At 49.3% G+C, this 21,281-nt stretch overlaps 1 protein-coding gene across 2 annotated transcripts in view; it reads left to right on the top strand.

The window, feature by feature from the left end:
* The first annotated feature begins 11,791 nt into the window (after nt 1–11,791).
* Nucleotides 11,792–21,281, top strand: part of IGSF3 (immunoglobulin superfamily member 3) — a 92,629-nt gene continuing 83,139 nt past the window's right edge. The window contains exons 1-2 of one of the 2 annotated variants that reach the window (XM_042953578.1): nt 11,792–11,861; nt 12,523–13,205. In XM_042953578.1, the coding sequence (XP_042809512.1) occupies nt 13,163–13,205 (43 nt within the window). In that variant the 5' untranslated portion in view covers nt 11,792–11,861; nt 12,523–13,162. Of the gene's footprint in view, nt 11,862–12,023; nt 12,105–12,522; nt 13,206–21,281 lie in introns of those variants that run through there. The other variant, XM_042953579.1, reaches the window with a different exon arrangement.

Raw genomic sequence — 21,281 nt, 5'->3', positions numbered from 1 at the left:
CTTTGTTCTATGATTGGTTTCTCTAGTCAATTAAACCTTTAATATCTGCCATGAGGTCCCTGCTGCTTAAGTTAGAAAGACTTCATATCTGTTTCTGAGCCACATGCCTGCTTACTTAATTTAAGGTTCTGTCTCTTTCCCTTCCTTCCTTCCTTCCTCTCTCTTTCTTCTTTTCTTTTTTCGTTTCTTTTCTTTCCTTCCCTTTCCTGTTTCTTTCTTTCTTTCTCTCTCCTCTCTCATCCTTTTTCTTTCTTTCTTTCTTTCTTTTTTTCTTCCTTTTCCTTTCTCTCTCTCTCTTCACTCTCTCTCCCTTCTTTCTTTTTTCTTTTCTTTTCCATCTGCTCCTTCCTTCATTCCTTTCCTTTCCCAAGTATCCTTCTTTAGCTCATCCTCTCTTTCCCTGACTCTTTTCTTCCCTTTCTGCTCCTCTTCCATGGATAGGAAATTATAAGTGAGGAAAAGGAGGAGAAGATGAGGGGGTCACGGAAATGTTGTAGAAATAATAAGCGAAAGAAGCCTGTTGACATCCATGTATTATATTCTGCGCTGTGAACTTAAGGCATACGTGTGGCCTCTGACACACTGTCAGCTTCATCCAAAGCCTCAGGGGAGATGCTTTCCCTGATTAGGTCCCAGGGCTCTAAGGTCAGTGCTGGGGTGGGACTCAGGGATCCCAGGGAGATGGGCAGTGGTGTTGAGGGCAGATGTCCCTTGCCAGGGCCTTTGTGGATGGAACTAGAGGGTGATCATTAACAAAGGCTCTCGGGTACAAGCGGAAATAAAAAACCTGCCCTCCTACTTGTTTGTATGAACCATCTATCCAAATGCAGCTTGGTGTCTGCTACCCCGGGGACTAAATCGCCCAGAGGAAACTCATGAAATGCCCCCATCCCCTGGTTGCAGGAGCTTCCTGAAGCCTAGGGCCTCGGGGTCCACTCTGTGGGCTTGAAGCTATAAGACCGGGTATTCACTTAGCCTCGCCTTCATTCATTCCATAAAGTTTTAGTTCAATGCCTGCTGGCCACCAGGCACAGTGCGGGGAGTGGTGGATGCTGTTATGTGGGGCAGTCTCTGGCCTCAAGAAACTCCCTAGGTGAACATACACGTAAACAAATAACCTAAATCAGTGAAAAAGCACTACCTTGGAGGACTATCCTAAGCACAGAGCTTTCGTGGATGATTCACTCAATGCTGGGAGGAGGCAGGCAGGGGGAGGTGAGGAGGGGCACTTCGAAGAGAAGCTGGTGCTTCAGTTGCTCCCACAAGAAGGCTGGGAGTTTGCCAAGTTGATGGGTCGAGGAAGAAGACCAAGTGCACCTGGCTGAATAGCAGTGTCTATATAAAGGCACGTCCAGAAAACCATGGGTAAAACCAGATTGTGGTGGGAAGGATCAAGAGCCTAGAAAAGCTGGAAGAAGGTCAAGGGCAGTGGGAGGCATGATTATAACCTATTCTAGGAGTTTGAATCTTTCATAAGCAATTGGCAGCCCCCGAAGGGTCACATCTATACTTTAGAGAGATATGCACTTTAGAATAATGGATGGGCAGCGGGTGAGACTATCACCTGGGACAGCAGGTGGGCAATGAGGACAATAGTCTAGAAGGAGGTGCTGAAGCCTGAGCTAGGGCAGAGGCCATGAACGCAGAAAGGAACAGACAACTTCAAAAGATGTTAAGGAGATAGATTTGGCAGCTCCTGTTACCAATTGGCCGTGGAAAGTGAGAAGTCTAAAATTAACCCAAAGGCTCTGGCTTCTGTGATTGAGTGAAAAGTGGTGTCATTAACCGACATAGGAAATCGAGGAGGAAAAAATAGATTCGAGGGAAACATAACGAACGGAGGTTGGGGCATGTTCAGGCTAAGGTTTGGTGACATCAGGTAGAACATTTCAAAAAAAGCCGTTGGTGCTCTAGGTGTAAAGCAAGGAAGAACTGGGCTGAAAGTACCAGTAAGAGTTGTCTGCTGAGAGAGAAAGAGAGACCACGTGGGTGTCTGGGGGAGAATGGGGTCCGGTGAAGAGTATATTGAGGTGAGGAGCTCTTCTGGTTTGTCTTATACCCTACATCCAATCCAACAGGAAGAGCGGTCAGCTCTCCCTTCAACATACATCCTGAATCCACTTCTAACCACCTCCATCACCATCTACCCAGGCAAAGCCTCCATCATCTCTCACCTGAGCTATGCCACAATCTACTAATTGGTCTCCTTGCATCTATTTTTGCTTCCCTATCGACTATTTCCTATACACCAGCCACATTGGCCTTTTAAAAATGTAAACAGAGTCGGGGCACCTGGGTGGCTCGGTCGGTTAAGCATCCGATTTCGGCTCAGGTCATGATCTCGCCGTCTGTGAGTTCGAGCCCCGCGTCAGGCTCTGGGTTGACACCTCAGAAGCCTGGAGCCTGCTTCGGATTCTGTGTCTCCCGGTCTCTGCCCCTCCCTCACTCATGCTCTGTCTCTGTCTGTCTGTCAATAATAAATGGACATTAAAAAAAATATTAAAAAAAATGTAAATAGTCATGCCACCTTAATCCTCTAGACCACACAATGGTTTCCCTTGATGCATGAAATAAAATCCAAATTCCCACAAGGCTCAAGATCTGGCCTTTGCTGTCTTTTCTGAACTCACCTTTCACCCCTCTCCCTTGCTCAGTCTGTTCCTGCCGCAATGACTTTCTAGCTTTCAAACAGGCCAAGCTTGTTCCTGCCTCAGGGTCTTGGCACTTTCCTGGAATGCTCTTGTCCCGGATCTTTCTACAGTTTTGATTTCTCTGACAAAATTTTCAAGTTTGCCTTTAAAAATTTTTTTAAATGTTTATTTATTTATGAGAGAGAGAGACAGAGAGACAGAGAGAGACAGAGGAAGTGAGAGGGAGACAGAATGTGAGTGAGGGAGGGGCAGAGAGAGAGAGGGAGACACAGAATCTGAAGCAGGCTTCAGGCTCTGAGCGCTCAGCACAGAGCCCAACATAGACCTCGAACTCATGAACCACAAGCTCCTTACCCAAGCGGAAGCCGGCCGCTTAGCTGACTGAGCCACCCAGGCGCCCCATCAAGTTTGCATTCAAGTTTGTATTTCTTTGAACAGAGCAAGCACAGGTACTCCATTGTCTGTGTCAGACAACTCTAATATCTCAAGATTTTGTGGGCCTGTTTCAGTGTTCTGTGGTTTTTGCTGGCTCTCGCTCATATTGTCTTATTTCCTAGTTACCTCCCGCTGTATGCCGGAAATTTCATTTTGGAATAATTTGAGGCCTAGGGGGGTCGGAGTTTTCTCCTGAGAGGATTTCCATTTACTTCTGGAAGCCACCCAGTGCTACTCCCAGTCTGGATCCACTTTAAGCTTAGTTCTAGACAGGGCTATAGATAGATAGATAGATAGATAGATAGAGTCCAGGGGACCTGAAGCCAGGTTGCCTGTCTGAGTAAGAGCTGATTCCAGTTCCCGGTTACCCTAAGGACACGGCTCTTAGAGGATCCCAGCTTCAGGTTCAGAAGCCCCACCTTCTTCCTGGTCTCTGATGTATGTCTCCTCACCATGGGAGGCCATCAGAAGCTGGGCTCAGTTTTACAGATATTTATTACATATCCATAGATGTCCGCGGGGCAACAGTGGCTCTGAGGGATGGTCTTCCTTTTCTCCTAGCTTCTGCCCAATAACTCCTCACCGCTTTAGTAACAACTTTGGGCATTATTTACATTTTGTCCGGGTATGGTAGTCGCCAGCGGGAACATTGGTCCAAATCTCCTGGTCCGATGTTACCAAAATGAAGCATGTCCTGCTTGTGTCATTTCTTCCATGATTCGATTCCTCATGCAGATCTGTGTGCCAATATCATTTCTTCAGAGAAGCCTTTTATGCCTGTTCCATCGAAAAGAGCCACCCCTATCCTTGCATTCTCTGCTTTATTTTTCTCCATGACATTTAATCACCATCTGTTATTTGGTCGTATGTTTATTTGCTTACTTGTTTACTGCCTGTCTCCCCAGCTAGAATTTATTTACTCATTCGTGCATCGAATATTTACCACGCGCATCCCATGTGCTAGGCATTATTCTAGGCATTGGGCGAACCCTAGAGAACAGGGCCGATCCGATACCAGCCCGCAAGGAGTTTACGTTCCCATGAGGAAGACAGACAATAAAACAGGAAAATAAATATAGAATATAAACTCCATGAGGAAAGGAAGCGTGCCTGCTCTCTTCAACACCGCGGGGTGTAGATCATTGCTTTAGGTTGACTGAATATTTGTGATTAAAAAAAAAAAAAAAAAAGGAAAACAATCCTTGTTCCAGCGTTATTTTTCTGTATTATTTAATCCCTCGTGTATTGCTGGTTTACTCCTTGTTTTCTCTTCACTATGTATCATTTTAAGCATGTGAAGGGTTAAAAAGACTGTGTGTCAGCCCGGAAATAGAATCATCATTTACTATATTACTGTTATGGGGAAATATGTTCTGAGTTCCAAATAATTAACTTCCAAGTGAACTTTGGGAAACTGTCAGCTGGGCTCATATATATTTGGGTGAGATTTGCCAATGTCTTTGCACTCTTTTATAGAAAGAGGCAATCCGCCAGCCAGATCAGGCTAGACAGCCCTGGCGATGAGTAGGGTAACAGATGTCTCAGAAAGAGTGCCCTCACATCCAGAAGGCTCTCTTCTGCTCTCGGCTCATGGTTGTTTGGATTCTTAGAAATCTCAGATCTGCGGTGACACACCTTCCCCTGTGCAAGGACAGAAGCTCTGTGATCAAACTAACATTTTTTTTTTTTTTTTCCCACCAGAGGGCCCAGGCTAAATTCTTAAGAGTCCTCCACTGGGGCAACAGCATGGCTGGTAGCCAATCCTGGCAGCCAGCCCCACCGCCCTGGGACACTGAGAGCGAGTGAGTGATGGGGGGGTCAGCCCATCTAGCTCAGAGAAGTCACTCCAACATGACAGCATCATGGCATTCAGCCTGGGCTCAAAATCTTTGCCTACACACATGCTCAGGGTTGTTCCGTTCTTTAGTCACGGGAGAGAGCCCGTGGAGGCAAAGCACAGGTGGTGAGCCAGGGCTGAATAGAGGAAGAATCAACTCTAAGGCTGTCGTCAAAAAACAAAACAAAACAAAACAGGATTTGTTGGGATTTGGGAAGAGAAAATGGAGAGCAACAAAATGCTCAAGGTTTGGTCTGGGAAGGATGGGGAGCCTCTGGAGCATGGTCAGGATTAAGTTCAGAAGGGCATATTGGTGGGAAAGGGGGGGCTCTTCTCATTCTTTTAAAGGGGGTGACAGACTGTGCCGTTGAGGGACCTATCAGGCAAGAGCAGAAATGGACTCAGACATAAGAGATGGGATCATGAATGTGTGAAAATCCATCCCACGATTTTGAACTGGAAGAGCCCTGAAAAGTCATCTAACAGGGGAGGTGAGGCAGCAGCCTGCACCCACGTTGTCGTGAGTCTCTGTGTCTCAACCCCAGGGGTTCCAAGGAAGAGCGGGAGGGAGAACCAGGAGGATGGGGAGAAATATTTTTAATCAAGCCATCTAGTCCAGTCTCACACCAATGTTCAGAAACCAAATCTTCCAGATAGGGTGTGGGAATCTGTACTTTGGATACTTCTGGAGTAATTTGTGCTTAGCCACTTTGGGACCTTCTGATTAGTCTAACCAACCTCACTTTGTACAATAAGAAACTTGGGTCCAGAGGAGTCAGAAGACACCATGAGCAGCAGAGCCAAGAGTGAAACCTAGAATTTCTGGCTCCTAGTTCCTTGCTTCTTCTTCTTCTTTTTTTAATGTTTATTTATTTTTGAGAGAGAGAGAGAGACACACACAGAGTGCAAGTGGGGGAGGGGCATAGAGAGGGAGACACAGAATCTGAAGCAGGCTCCAGGCTCTGAGCTGTCAGCACAGAGCCCAATGCGGGGCTCGAACCCATGGATCTTGAGATCATGACCTGAGCCGAAGTCGGCCGCTTAACTGATTGAGCCACCCAGGCGCCCCGGTTCCTTTCTTCTTATACTATGTGAAGTTCATATTCAGCCAAAATAATAGCCAGTGAGCATTCAGAACTAGCACCAGGCATTTTGCTAAGTTCTTACAGGAAGAAATGATACAGGCAAAATGCCTACATCAGCTCATTTAATCCTTGCAAGCTCCCTCCGAGGGCACATGCTATTGTTTTCCCCTTTCATAAACAAGGAACCGAGGTGAGCGGTGGAGTAACTTGACCAGAGTTAAGTGTTGTGTCAGTAGCTCAGATCTGGCATCCTTCTCCAGTGTCACCGTTCTGGCAGCCCCGAGAAGCGGCGAGCACAACTCTGCAACTTTGTGGAGGAGGGAGAGTGTTAGCTCAGTAGACTCTTCCCTCCCCCCAGGGATACCCCGGTCTTCAGAGTTTCATGGGGGCAAATCCAGACCCTTCCACGGGGGCAAATCCAGACCCTTCCACGGGGGCAAATCCAGACCCTTCACTGACACCATATGGCACACCTAGGTTCTGAGCACCACGTGTGGGGAAAGCCTTAGGGGTCTATTCTGCTCCCTTGCTACCTTGATCTCAAGATACAATAATCAACTCTCTCTTTCTTTATATATATATATTATATATATAATATATATATATATATATAATATATATATATATGTATAGATATTTAAGACAGATGGTATCCTGTGTAAGCTCTTTTCCTAGTCTTCAGCTCTGGGGATCCTCGCCCATGTAGGAGGGTAATCACCAAGAAGAAAGCTTGCTATCAAGAGAATTGTTTAGCGGCACTTTTAGCTCTGACTTTGCTGTTTTGTTGGGTAAGGCGGCTTTGCTCTTTCCATTTGGCATTTTGAGTGCATTAAGAGCAATTAACACCAGTACTTGTGAGCACGAAGTGTCAGGCTATCTTTAGGCAAAATGCCTTGCCCTCAACTTTTTTTCAGTTGACAAAAGAGAAGTCGGCTAATGCCTTTTTTTCCCTCTAATTTAAAAAAAAACACATAACTTGATGTCACTTGTGGTTTTATATTAGCCTTTTGATGACAGCTATAGTGGGTCCAGAGCCCTCAAACTGATAGAAGCACTTGACCGTATCTTCTCTGCAAATTCTGTGTTGTTGTTTCCCCCTCCAGTGTTTATTTTTAAACACTAGCTTCCAGTGGATACAATTAGGAGAAATTCCAGGAAAACCTGGGTCTCCTTCTGGTTCTCCTGCTTTTCTTGAAGAGTCAGAAAATCAGGCAACGCTGGACCTTTGGTCCTGACTGCCACCCTTTCAGTCTGGCTTCTGCAGGCTCTGAACTGAACTCCCTGGGGGAGAAGATTAAGGAGTCATGCAAAATGTCCGAAAGATCCACTTGATTCCGGGCCAATTCAGGAGAGGTTTCGACATTCCAGTGTAAGTTGTTTTGAAGCAAGCTGCTAATGTTCAGCCTGGGCACCAGCCCCACTTGCTGACTGGGGACTTCTCTCCCTCACTCTCCTTTGATGCTTTTCCTTCCCTTTGGACTCTCTCTGTCTGCGGCATTTGGGTGGCTCAGCTAGTTGAGGGTCTCTTGATTTCAGCTCAGGGCTTAATCTCATGGTTCCTGAGATAGAGCCCCGAGTGAGGCTCTGTGCTGATAACGGAGATCCTGCTTGAGATTCTCTCTCTCTGCCCCTCCCCTGCGTGCACTCTTTCTCTCTGAAAATAAGTAAACCTAAAAAAAAAAGAAAAAGAAAAAGAAAAAAAAGACTCTTTCTTTGTCTGTAGATGGTTTCCTGATCAGCACTTCTTTTAATGGTTTCTACGTCTGGAGGGCAGAGACATTTTTTCACTGCACAGGTGTGCCTCGGAGATATTACACGTTAGGTTCCAGACCACTGTGCCAAAAAGTGACTCAAATGGAATGTTTTGGTTTCCCCGTGCGTATAAAAGTTATATTTGCACTCTACTGTTGTCTATTAAGCATGCAATTGCATGATGTCTAAAAAATAATGGACTTACCTTAATTAAAAAATACTTTACTGCTGAAAAATGCTAACCATCATCCGAGCTTTGAAAGCCAATCATCAGCACTAATCACAGCTCGCTATAACCAATAGAATAAAAATGAAAAAGTTTGAAATATCGTGAGAATTACCAGGATGTGACACAGAGACACCAAGTAAATAAATGCTGTTGGTGAAATGGCGCCGATAGATTTGCTCCAAGCAGGGTTACCACGGACCTTCATTTTGTAAAAAAAATGCAGTGTCTGCGGAACGCAATGAGGTAAAACGCAATAAAATGAGGTACGCCTCTACTCTACTCTCCCTGCCCTGTAGTTAGCATGGCCCTTTGAATATCTTAGATGGCCCATCGGTGTGGAAATTAGACAGATACTCCACATGGAACCAGCCATAACATACCTGGTGTAGTGATGGAAGTCAAGGATTGACAGACCATCCAAAAAAGACGCAAGGGGTCTAGGTGGTAGGAGGTGGGGGTAGATCGAGGAGGAAAGGACAAGAAGAGATAATTGAGTACAGGGTTCAAGGACAGAGGAAGTGGCTCAGGGGACTGAATGCTTAGGAAGTGTGGTTTTGGAGAAGGGGTAGGGCACTTTGGTGGGGTCAGAGACCAGCACAGGCTGAGGTAGATCGTGCAGATCCCTTGACGCTCCTCTTTCTTTCCCCCTTCGTATCCAAGTCTCCAGAACATCCCACTGAATGTATTTTCAAAATGCTTCCAGACTCCACCCCTATCTCACCACCCATATCATTACCACCCTAGTCCTGGCCACGGTCTTCTCTCACCTGCACAACTACAAGAGCCTCCTTTCCAGTGGAGGCTCTTGTAAACAGAGGGACCCAAACTGCCTGCTGGCCCATAAGGTCCTACAGGATTTGGCTCAGAGCTCTCTTCTTCCAGAAATTTCCAAAGCTCACTCACTCCTTCTAATCAAGTATCTGGCCTTCCCTGGTCACCCACCTAGAACAGAATCCTCCTGGGGCGCCTGGGTGGCGCAGTCGGTTAAGCGTCCGACTTCAGCCAGGTTACGATCTCGCGGTCCGTGAGTTCGAGCCCCGCGTCAGGCTCTGGGCTGACAGCTCGGAGCCTGGAGCCTCTTTCCGATTCTGTGTCTCCTTCTCTCTCTGCCCCTCCCCCGTTCATGCTCTGTCTCTCTCTGTCCCAAAAATAAATAAAAAAACGTTGAAAAAAAAAATTAAAAAAAAAAAAAAAAGAATCCTCCTCCCCACACCACACACACACACACACACACACACACACACACACACGCGTGATTACCTTCTCCGGCTTTTCCTAAGAACACATGTCATGTTATGTTATATATTTATTTGTTTCATTGTTTGTGTTTCCCACCAGCGTATGAGCGCCACAAGAGCAGAGACTTTCTTGGCACATAGTATATGCTCAATTAATAAATGAAAGAGTCTAGCAGATAAGGAGAAGCGAGAGTTGCCAGAGTCAGGGTTGTCTTGAGGGAAAGAGGTAATATTGAACACACAAGAGGAGGTCTTCCATATAACACTTGGCACATGTGATTAATATGTAATTCAATTCAATTCAACTCAATTCAATTCAATTCAATCCAAGTATTTATAGTGCAATTACTACATGCAGACCACAATGCCAAGAGTTGTTTGGGATAAAGGATAATTAAAGTGCAGTCCTGCCTGCAAGAAGTTTATAGTCTAGGGCGAGAGTTGAGGGCAAATAAGACCCCTTAGTTACTTTTTCACACCCCCAATAGCATGTTCTTCACTGCCTTACACACTGGGGGGAGGGGGTAACTAACTTTTTTTTTTTAATCAGTGGGTTACAGTGTATTCCTTCACAAAACCCCTTCATTATCATACAGTCCAATAGGGTGAAAAACATCTTCCAAACCTCTTCTGAGTTCTGAACTCCACTCTCCACACCCCCAGTTGTTTTTTGGACATCTTCACTTCTTGCATGACTCTTTGGCATTTCAAACTCAGTACATCCAGTCTTATGTATCTTGATCTCTGTTCTTGAGGCCAAGCTGGTTATTCTGCCCCATTCCTCCTGGCATTCAGCCTGGCATTCCATAGGGCCTACCTCCTGACATCAAGGGGACCTGCTCATTCCTCTCCCTCCCTGTTGCTACTTCTGGGGTCCTGGTCACCATCATCTCTTGTCTGGATTTTCATCAATACCCACTAACCTCATGTAGAAGTCCTCTCCCAGCCACCCTTCATGCCTGGGCCAGAGTGGTTTTTCTAAATTTTTTAAAAATGTTTATTTTTGAGAGAGAGAGAGACAGACAGAGAGAGAGGGAGACACAGAATCCAAAGCAGGCTCTAGGCTCCAAGCTGTCAGCACAGAACCTGATGTGGGACTCGAACTCACCAGCCGTGAGATCATGACCTGAGCAGAAGTCGGATGCTTAATAGACTGAACCACCCAGGTGCCCCAGAGTGGTCTTTCTAAAATGTACATCTAACAACGGTACTGCCTTGCTCCGAACCTTCAGGGGCTCACCATGGCCCTGGGCTAAAGTTCAAATCTTTTAACGCATCATACACAGCCCTCCAGGTTCTGGCCCCAGATTTCATCTCTGCAGTTCCTTGCCACTTTCTAACAGCCTAGTTTGTGCCTAACAGAGATTTCTGGTCCTCTAACCGAACTACTCCGTCTTCCCTCTAGTCTTAGAGGATACTGATTCAGGGTCTGGACTCAGTGACTCCTCCCCTGCCCCCTTCCTTTGTGCCTCCTCTGCTCTTTTGGGTTCTACCTCCATTTTCACTTCCTCCGAGAAGCCTTCCTGACACCTGACCTGGTCTGACCAAATTCCCTCCTCTTGATGTCCCAACCCCCCAACACAGGGTCAGGTCCTGGCTCATGCTTCCTCAACACTCTGTTCTTCTCTTGCCATACCTGTTTTATTGTCTCCCCACCAGATCAAGCTCCAGGAAGACAGGACTGTCTTATTTGACCTCGGTTGCCTTTTGACCGTTTTTACCCAGCACGCGTGTGTGTTCATTAAGTATTGAATGGATGAAAATGCACTCGTTTGATAGGGCTGTGCCTCATAAAATAATTATATCTTGCATTTACTGAGTGCTTAAGACGGGGCAGGCTCCACTCTAAGTGTTCTTACAAGTGTACCGTGGACATTTCACAGAACCCTATTCAGTAGGGAAGGACTATTTCCCCATGTAACAGCATACGGAGAAACTAAGGCACAGAGAAGTTAAGTAACTCGACCAAAGTCAGCAGCGAGGATGTGGGAGAACCGGGGTTAGAACCCGGGCTGTGCCGAGTTCAGTTCGGCCACCACTTCCAGGAAGTTCTGCCATTGAATAAAGCACAATATGGGCCTCCACCGCAAGCACAGATTCAAGACTCCTGACAAGGGCTTTGTTTTTGTTTCCCGGAGAGAGGACGTGCTCGCTAGACGCCCGCTTCAAGGCTCGCGGGTCCTTTGCGGGGCTTTGGGAAGGGCCTGTGCTTCCCGCCGGCAGCCCGGCAGCCTGCGTGTGAACCGCCGATAAACTTTGGAAGCTGCCCGGCTCACACACGCCCCCTGTGCCCAGCCCTGGGGTGCCCCCCGCCCCCCTCCCCGGGCAGGTGCGCCTGGGCGGGAGCACCAGCCCACGAGCGCCCCGCCAGGCCCCTGGCCAGCCCCTTCTCCGCGGGCGGGGGAAGGGGCGGGCCCGGGGGCGGTGCCTCTTGCCCAAGCCCCCGCCCCCGCCCCGCGCGCGGCTCGCCCGGGTGCTGCGGGCCGGGCCGGGGGGCGGGGATTCGGGAGGGGCCGGAGCGCGGCTGCCGGTGCGGCTGCGGGGGGAGAGGGAGGAGGCGGCGCGTCCCCAGAGGCGTGCGCCCGGACCGCCGGCCGCCAGACGGACGCGCGGAGGGAGAGGGCCGGGGGCGAGGTCAGTATCCGGTGGGGGCGCGGGCTGCGCGCGAAGGGGCGGCGGCGCGGGCAGCCGGGAGCCCGGGGCAGGGGGCGGGGAGGGCGGTGGCGGGCGCGGGGTCGGCTCCGCTCCGGGGTCGGGCCCCAGACCCTCCCCTGGCCTGGCCACGAGCGCGCCCCGGCAGCGGAAAGCGCAGCCCCCCGCTCGCTTCGCCCTCCGTCTCTTTTCTTTCCAACCAGCGAAAAATAAACAGCCGGGAAGGTAAAACAATAGCGGGGCCACCTGGGACGCGGCGCGCGCGGAGCTCCCACGTTTGGGGCGGGGGCCGGAGGTGGAAGCGGGAGTGGCGGCCCCACGTCGAGCCCCCTCCCGAGGTGCCCCGCGGAGGGTGGGGCTCCCGGCGGCGCCGGGCTCGGCGGGAGGCTAAGGGAGTGCCCTGGAGTGAGCCGTGTGGGCAAAGTATTGCAGGAACCAGCAGGCTTCCCGCAATTGCCCGGCTCCGGGCGGGGAAACTGAGGCGGGGGCCAGTGGAGCGACTTGCCCAAGGTCAGAATGCACGGGTGGACGGTCCTGGTCCAGGAACGGGACCCGGGCGTCCGGAGCAGCCCGGCGCTCGGCCCCTCTCGGTTTTGCGGCGCTTGTGTGCGCCTTGGCTACATCTGTCTTGTGTTTCTTTCAGAAATCGGCTGGCATTGTGGGACCGGCTTCGCTTCGGGGCCGCCGAACGCCAACTTGCTTCGTTTGTTCTGGGAAGGTCTGGGGCAGGTGGCGGCCCCGTGACCTACCGTCATGGATGGAGACGGACTTTTGGATGAAGAAACCCAAACAGTCCGTGCTGTTCCCGGGCGATTTAGCTGTCAAAGGTTTTGACAAAACCTACCGTCTTCCCTTTGGGGAATCCGAATGAGGGAGCTTACAGACACCTTCACTGGGAAGCCAAGGACATTCCTGTATAATCAGCGGATGAAAGGATTTTCTCAGACTCTTTTTTCCCTTTTCCTCGAGGATTAGTTCACTGCAATCTACAATTCCAGTGGAAACCGCTAAGGCACAGGATGTGACAGAAGCCTAGAGGGCCTTCAGAATTGTTCTGGACCCTTCCTTTAGCATAGGGTAGTTTAACACAAGCCACTGGCCGCCCTTCCCCCCTGCCCCCCATCTTGCCGATGATCTCTTCTCTTTAACCTCTTCTCATTTTTTGAGTTAAGTTCTGTTTCCAAAACTGCCCTCTGGAGCTATAAGTGGATTGCCAGAAATGAGAGATTAAGTGCGGAGAGAAGAGGAAGCGTCCTGTGTGGTGTCTCTTCTCCGCTGCCGACATGAAGTGCTTTTTTCCAGTGCTCAGTTGTCTGGCTGTGCTGGGTAAGTGTCTCCGCTTATCAGTGCGATCGATGTGAAAGTTTAACCTGCCGTTGGTTCCTGTAATTCCTTGTGGTTCTTTCCCATCAACACTTGGCTTTGGGGGACACCACGATGCAGCCGGTGTGTGTCACAGGTCGGAATAGGAACCAGGAGGAATGATGGGATGTTGCCGGTTGTCTTTAAGAAGGAACATCTGCTGTCCTTGAAGTGTCTGTCCCGGGCCCTGTGATGAGATTGCCCCCATCTGCCAGTTGGTGGTTTAGGGACTCCGTGTGGCTCGTGGGTTGGCTTCTTGTAGTGTCATAAACTTCAGTGTCTTCCCTTCTGTGTTGGTCCACATCAGTTCCTAATTTGGAGTGGGCACGTTATTCTTACTGTGGGGAAAGTTGGTTTGGTGGTAAAGATGTTTTTGTTTGTGTGTTTGTTTGTTTTTTGGGTTTTTGGGGGGCTTTTTTGGAGGAGGAAGTAGGCATGAGTGGAGTAGGGTGGTGAAGGGATGCGTTGCCCTGCCCAAGCGGTCTGGAGACTAAATGTGTGGGGGTACCTATCTTACGTCCCCTCAGCAAGGAGCCTCAGACCGTAGTTCTGGCAGGAAGAAAGACCCGAGGAGTGGAAAGCTGCTTGGGAGGGGGTGTGTTCAGATTGGTGGGGGGGCCCGCTGCAGAAGGCCACAACGCCTAGAGCAGGATGACGAACTGTGGCCCTGAGAGGCGAACCCTTGTCACCTCTCTTGGGGATTCCCTCCTCATTGCAGAGGTCCCCCCTCCTTTGCCCATGCTCTCCATGCCGATGAGCACCATCTTCAGTGTGGCATTAGAGGGACACATCTCGGGTCTAGGATAAACTCCCACGCCGGGATCTCACGCATCCTCCGTCTGTCTCCTCAGACCTCGCACACGAGCACACCTTCTGATCTCTCTGTATGGTTCTGTCCCTTGTGTTTGGAAGAGGGCATCACACCTGCCTCTGGTGTTTGCATCTCCAAATCTAGATATTTTGCATTTACGGAGTTTATGCCTGAGCTGCCGGCAGTGGAGATGGCTCTCATGCATTGTCTCTACCCATGCAAGAGTTCACAGTTGGGCGGAAAGAACGGATTTTGGAGTTAGAGAACCTGATTAGAATCTCAGTCTCATCACGATTGCCATGTGAATCTCTGTAAAATGGGATGATACTGCCAAGGCCTGTCTTGCCAGTTCAAGGCTATAAGGTGTCCTAAATATCTCGGCTGCTTTGAAACACGTCTGGAACACCTAATAAATGTTCAGTTGGTGGTTCTCAAACTTAGGCGCATGCTGGAATCACTGGGGGAGCTTTTTGAAAATTTCGATGTCCAGCTCTCTGCTCCCCTAGGTAATTCCAAGTGAAAGAAGCAGTGTGTGCGTTCATTAGAGCCAGCCCTCCCCGCCCTAGCACACACACAGACGCCGGTCTGTTGGCAATTTAGTCAGTGTTCTGCCCCGGTGTGGGTTAGGATCCAGTGTCCCGTGTCTCCTGTCTGTTCAGGCAGAGTTAAGGCAGGTAGCTCTGGGTTCGCCAGTGCTAAATAGCCTAGTGGTATTTGTTATACTGTATTTGTCATTCACTTAGTGTCTGGGTTTAAATCAGTAATTAGTGATTCATGTGGATTCACGAGGACAAACAAGGAAAGCCCTGTGGGGTTGGATGGCTAAGGTGGGAAAGAGGGTTGGGTGGAAGGGTGGGACCGGGGCTGGAGGAGGAACCGCCAAAGGCAAAACAGGGAACTGTGACTTTTGTGCCTTTTGTTTCTCCCGGCTGCTCTAGAAATGTGTGGCCTCCTGCGGGTCCCCCCACAACCCCCCCCCCCCCCCCCCCCGCTGTTTGCCCTCTGGGCGACTCTGGAGTGGAGCTTGGGCACACTGTTATCTTCCCTCCACTCCCAGCTTTGTGTATAAACAGGTGTCGTGGGCCAGGAAATGAATGTCAAGGTGGCCTTGAAGGGGAGCAATGGCAGATGACCAGACGTGGGTGAGGGTGGGAAGGTTTCGTGCCTGGTGTTTTTGCACACACCCCTCCGGGGGAGTCTCATCTTCTTCCCTTCCCCAGCGACTCTCAGCATGGCCAGGAGGGGGTCTTGCTACTCCGCTGCTGTTAACCTTGGAGAGCAGGAGGTGTTGGGAGGGAACAGAACCCAGGTTGGGGGTCGTACTTCCCGCTTGGCTTGCGGTCTGGTGTGGGCTGATTCATGCGTCAGCATTCTTGCTGTGTAACGTAAATTAATGTGTAATTTCAAAGAGCAAAGAATCCTGAGGTTTTATGCTCCTGTGGGTCACACACACCTGGAATATAATTTTGTTTGTAAAAAGTAGGATAAGGCTGAGTCCTCTGGCACTGACATGGGTGCCGCCAGCCTCCAGAAATGGCACTTCGAGGCAGAACACCCTATGACAGTACGTGAGGGTGCGGACAGGACCATCTCTCACCTGCCTGCAACTCCCTCCACATCGTTAGGCCTGTGCTTTCTGCGCCCTTCCTCTGCCAGTGTCTGGGATTTGGATCAGCTTCCTCCTCTTCTGCCTGTCTGGGTGCTGAGTCCTGCCCTTGTCTTTGTCCTGCTGAAGCCACATGCGTACTGCTTCCTGCCTCCTTGACCACTGTGTCTTGTTTCTTTCTCTGGTAGCTCAGGGTGCCCCACCCAACTTGGGAGCCATTGGCTGCCACGGCCACCCTCGTTCCAATTCCAAAGCCATCTTATGCCAGGGCCTGGTTGAGCCATGAGGATAGTAAAGTCACCAGTGCTGATGGGTGGAGACAGGGGCAGAAGATGAGGGGAGAGAGTAGGAGCATGCGTGTGGAAAGGAGGGAATGAGGCTGTGGCTGTGCCTGGCAGCAGCCTGCATGAGTGACAGTGACATGGAAAGATGACAGCCACGTGGGAGAGACCGAAAAGGATTTGTGTTTGCAATAACAGGAAGGGGACAATCAGGAAAGATGAATATAAGCTTCAGGCACATGAAGCAGATTTCGGCTTTGCATAACCATGAGTAGTGATGCCCTCCTAGACCAATGCTGATGTTGCAAACAAGATGAAAGAGCTTTAAAAGTAGTTAGTTAGCAAGGAGAAATGTAGGAGCTTGGAACATCTCTGGATCAACACAGGAGAGTCCGTGGCTGGCTAGTGGCCATATGGGTTCTCCTTCAGTGGGAGAGAATTTCATTGTAGAGTTTGGGCAGCCTCTCCCTTGAATACGATGGGACTGAGGCAGTGATCACCTACCTCCCAGTCAGTTAGGGAAGGCTTCTTCGGGTAGAGGCCAGAGGGTTCTTCTGAAAGAGATCGAAAGGTACTTTGATGTTCTGATGAGTGTGAGCTCTGGGGCAGGACTCGTGATCAAAGGCAGAAGGGAGAAGCGAGGCAGTGTGGGGCAGTAGGGGGAAGAGCTCTGACGATGGTGATTTATGGATGAACAAACAGCGTCCCCACCAGCTGTCCCAGAGGTGGTGCACTTCCCTTTCCTGGGGACCATTTAACAAGGGTGCTGGGGAGGGGAATTCTTTTTTGGGGGGCGGGGAGGGGCAGAGAGAGAGGGGGACAGAGGATCTGAAGCGGGCTGTGAGCTGACAGATGACAGCAGCCAGCTGGATGCAGGGCTCGAACTCACGAACTGTGAGATCGTGACCTGAGCTGAGGTCAGACGCTCAACCGACTGAGTCACCCAGGCGCCCCACCGGAGAAGGGAATTGTTGTCAGGAGGACTAGACAGGCCAGGATGCCTTTCAGCTGTGTGAATTATCGAGCCACCTCTGTGCACCCAGGGCTGTGAAGATGTCCCGGTCTCCTGCATTTTGCATAGCAGCAGAACAGTACCGCCTCTCCTGGCTCTGGCCTTTGCTGTGAAGCAAGCCCTATCTTGTTAAGTCCTTAAAATAGCCTCGCTGGATAGATGTCTCACGTGGTCACCATTTTGTAGGTGGAGATACTGAGGTCCAGGGAGTTTAAGGAACTTGCTTCAGTAGACTACTGTCCCCCAGTTCCATACGGTGCTCCACAGTGGTGTGGAGGCCCCTTCTGTCTTGTTCCATGTGCATGCCTCCATTCCCAAGGTCATGGCATGGTCCAAGAAGGCTGTGCTGGCCCTAGCCATCGGGGAGGAGGAGAAGGAATGGTGAAGGGCAAGACCTCCCAATTTAAGAACGCTTCCTGAAAGTTGCACACGTCTCTTTTTCTGCTTCTATCCCCATCGGCTAGAACTCGAGTACGTGATCGTATGTGACTGCCAGGTAGGCTGGGAAATACCATCCTTCATTCCGAGCGTACAGCTAAAAACAGGGTTGTGTTACTGCTGGGGAAGGAGAGAGCCAATTTTGGAGGGACGGCTATGGGCTGCCGGCGGAGTGGCAGAGCTAGTAAGCGGCAGCACGGGGTTTTGAAGCCAAGATCATTTGGTTCAAACCCTGTGCCCTTCCATGTCACCCGCTGCCCCTCTGTGAGTACCCAGGCCCAGCCCCTGGCCTCTAAGAAGCCTTATTGGGAGGGCCTGAGCCAGATGAGCCAAGAGTTTGTTACTCGGGAAGCAACATAAATCAGCATATGATTACGCAGGCAGTGTTGTGGTTTTAGCAATAGTACTGTTCTGCAGTGTTTATAGAATGCTCATGTGCCAGTCACCGTTCAACCCTTCACAGAGCAAGCCCTTCTGTATTAAGGACCATCTCTGGCGTGTTCACTGCTGTAGCCCCAGAACTCGGCCTTCTGCGCGTACCGGCACAAAGTAGGCATTCAGTTGATTTTTTGGTTGAATAAATGGTTTCTGTGTCGGCTCCTTTGATCATGATAAGGAAACTCAAGGTTCAGGGAATTAAAATCATTGTGCTCAAAGGACAAGAGCTAGAGATTGGCTACAGGGCCTGTGCTTTTATACCACTCAACAGGGGTTCTTAACCTTTTTTGTGTCCCTGGGTCCTTTGAGCGGTCTGGAAAAGCCTATGGACCCTTTCTTTGGGTAACACTTTGAAATTCATAAATAAAAATACATCAACTAACAGAGGAAATGAGTTCTATTGAAATACAGTCATCAAAACATTAAACAAATTTAGGATCATAGCAATACGCTTCTTAGGAGCACATTAAATAACTAGCTCAAACAGCATTTCTAACAATTACCGTAATTATGGCACAGTGAAGAATGAAAACGGTGTGTTGAGGCATCTGTGTCAACTGTGAGGTGATCTGAAGGCATGTGTGACTTGCGTTGTGACAGAGTCACAGGTCCCGGAGACATCGCCATGGTGGTTGCCTACATTCGTAATCAAACAGTTCGCATTCACTTAGAGGTTAGCTGCAAATAAAGCTGTCATTTTTTTTTTTTTCTTCAAGTTCACATACCTCCTGACTTCCGTTCACGGACCCCTGTGAAGTTCAAAGTAAAGTTCAGGGTAGGCAGCGGTTGCTGGGAAGATGCCGTGTGAGAGGACTTTATTGGCTTTCAGAAACGGGCAGGGTTTCCACGAGGGGAGCGTTCTATTCCCAGTAGAGTCCTGATGGTGCTGAGGAGTCTGTGGTCATAATGGTGGTAGAGTGGCCCTTTAGGGTTCAGAGAAATGACTGTCAGGGGTCTTCAGGGTCCAGTTCATCTCGGATGGTGAGGACACAGAGAACTGGCTTCGATTGTAAGGCGTTTGGGATTTGGGCTTAGACTGAGCCCCTAGGGCCCAGGCAGACCACTTCGGCGGAGCCCCGACCTAGAAACTGAATGAAGTGGCTTCACTGCTGGCCTCCCGTGGTCCCCGGCCTTGTGCATCCTGTGTTATGGCTCCTTGATTAATATTTTGAGGTTCCTTTGGGAGCTCCTCATTTGCTATGATTGGACACCTGTTTCTTTGCGGCTTGGAAGTGAGCACAGCTAACTCTTCGTGAAGGGTTGGTTTTTAATTTAAGGAAATTTAGGACACCTGTGTGTGAATGCCCCTTGATTTTCAAAGAAATGAGTGGTTGCGTCAAAATCAAGCTTACATTTGTAGAAAATCACATGTTGCCAAATTCCTTCATCAGGAATGCTTTATTAAGTGGCTAATTGTGGGCCACAGTGGTGGGGACTTAACAAAGACCATGGCAATGGACCTCCCTTAACTGGAACCTCCAATTAAGTGGGATTTTGTTTCTATTATTTTGAACTCCACTTTCCGAAAGGCCGAGTTCACAAGATGTGGTAGCGAGGATTTATTCTCGAAATCGGCTTCCAGGGCACCGTCAGTCCAGTCTCTACATCTTCCGCATCTATAATTATAGTAGCAGAAGAGAATGATGAGCCTCAGGGCACTGTAAGATCCTAAATCACAGATTAAATTATATTAACTCTACTCAGGCTGGAAAGTGGTCAGATGTATTTCAAAAGCCTTTATAACAGGCTTTATAATAACGAGAGTTGAAGCAAAGTTTCTGTCTAATCCTCTGTTAACCCTTTAATTAAATTCATCCAAATACCCTATTCCCTGTCATCCCAGTGACCCAGGCTTTGCTGAACGCCACCCTGTCCCTGTCTTCTAGGGGATGATCATCTAAGGCCAGCCGTAAAACAAATGGTAAATCACTTTGCAAATGGAGAGGAAGACATTGATAGTCTGTGCTCTCTGAGGATGGAAGACAGGTGTCCTTTGGGGAGGGAGGGGCCAGGCAAGTTTGTTCTTGTTTTCAGCTCAGCAGGAGTAGTGAGGAAACTCTGTCCAGGAGGGAGATTGAGGCTGGAGTAGCTTATGAGTGGTCAGTCTGGAAAGGCTTTCTGGAAAAGCTGGAATGTTAGACATTTCTTAAGTAATGGGAGAGCGAGGTCCTGGCAGAATTGTGGGGTGAAGGACACCCTGGGCACATCGGGCTGCTTTGAGAAGGCTTCTCAAGGGGTGGAGGAGCCTGAATGTCAGTGTGCTGGCTGGTAAGAATTGGAGCGGTCGGCATGAAGTGTGGATATTTGGGCCTGAGACAGAAGGAAGATACCAGAGAGCTGTAAGTGGGTACCTGGAGGACCACTGGCGAGAGAAGGCCGGAGGTGGGGGTCCAGGGGACCTGTTCCTGCACCAAGGGATGAGCTTTCGTGTACCCATCAAAAACCAGGGCAACGACATTCTGACAAAACTGTGAACTCAAAGAAACTGGTGTCCCGTCTTCTAGTGGTGGCGTCTTCCCCTTGACCTTCAGGTCCCCAGGCCTTCCTTTCTTAAAATGGGGCAAAAAATCCAATACCGGTTGTGTGTTCTTTCCCATTATGATGCCTTGATGTCTGGGAGCATGTTCAGAATTGCCTTAAGTTGGCGTTATTTTTGTGTATTTGATACTGTTTTTGTTTTTAATACCCATTTTCCCATTCTCTGGAGCACAGTCCATACCTCCTTTCTCATGGTGTCTTCAGAGAACGCTGTCTCTGCCCGCAGGGCACCGGATCCTGCCTGTGGTGTGTTGGTGACAGAGATGTGTCATGAGGCAGGCTGCTGACCTCCTTCTCACGGACCCCTTTTATTAACTTCCCTTCCCTCAGGAGCCCCATACATTTGAAATCCTCTGTCTGTCAGCATTAAGTAGTAATTAATCTGTTTTTCCTATGTGGTAACCAGTATGGCTGCTCACCCTTGATAGAGTGATGTAGTTCAGCTCTGCAGCAAAATTAATCTGGCACTCTGCTTAGTCCATGACCAAAGGACCCACGTGGCCTTGCCTGTTCGGTCTTAGTCCTGTGTCTCCATGATAGGAGAAGTGTTGTCATTGTTAGGTGTTTTGAAATGTCCAAGGTGGCCGGCTTTCTGACAACCCCACGGGTTACTTTGAGAACCCCAGGGGACATGGATATCCTCGATGGTGTTTGCCATTAATTGGTTGCTTTGGTGACCTCGATTGACTTTGCTAGGGCGACTTTCCGTAGAAAGAGGAACGGGAGACTGGAGTTGAGCATCCATTGCTACAGGTCAAACCACACCTGTCCTGTCCAGGGACATCCTACTCCTCTCTTTTTTTTTTTTTTTTTAAAAGACTTGCAGAGAAACTTCACAACGTCTTAGATGTAACAATGCCATCAATCTTAAATGCCACTGAAGACTTAATTTGAATTAAGTCGTAATTTAAAACAG

The sequence above is a fragment of the Panthera leo genome, chromosome C1, assembly GCF_018350215.1.
Source record: "Panthera leo isolate Ple1 chromosome C1, P.leo_Ple1_pat1.1, whole genome shotgun sequence".
NCBI classification, from domain to species: Eukaryota; Metazoa; Chordata; class Mammalia; order Carnivora; family Felidae; genus Panthera; species Panthera leo.
The sequence above is the reverse complement of the archived record's forward strand: the minus strand, read 5'-3'. Positions and strand labels throughout refer to the sequence as shown.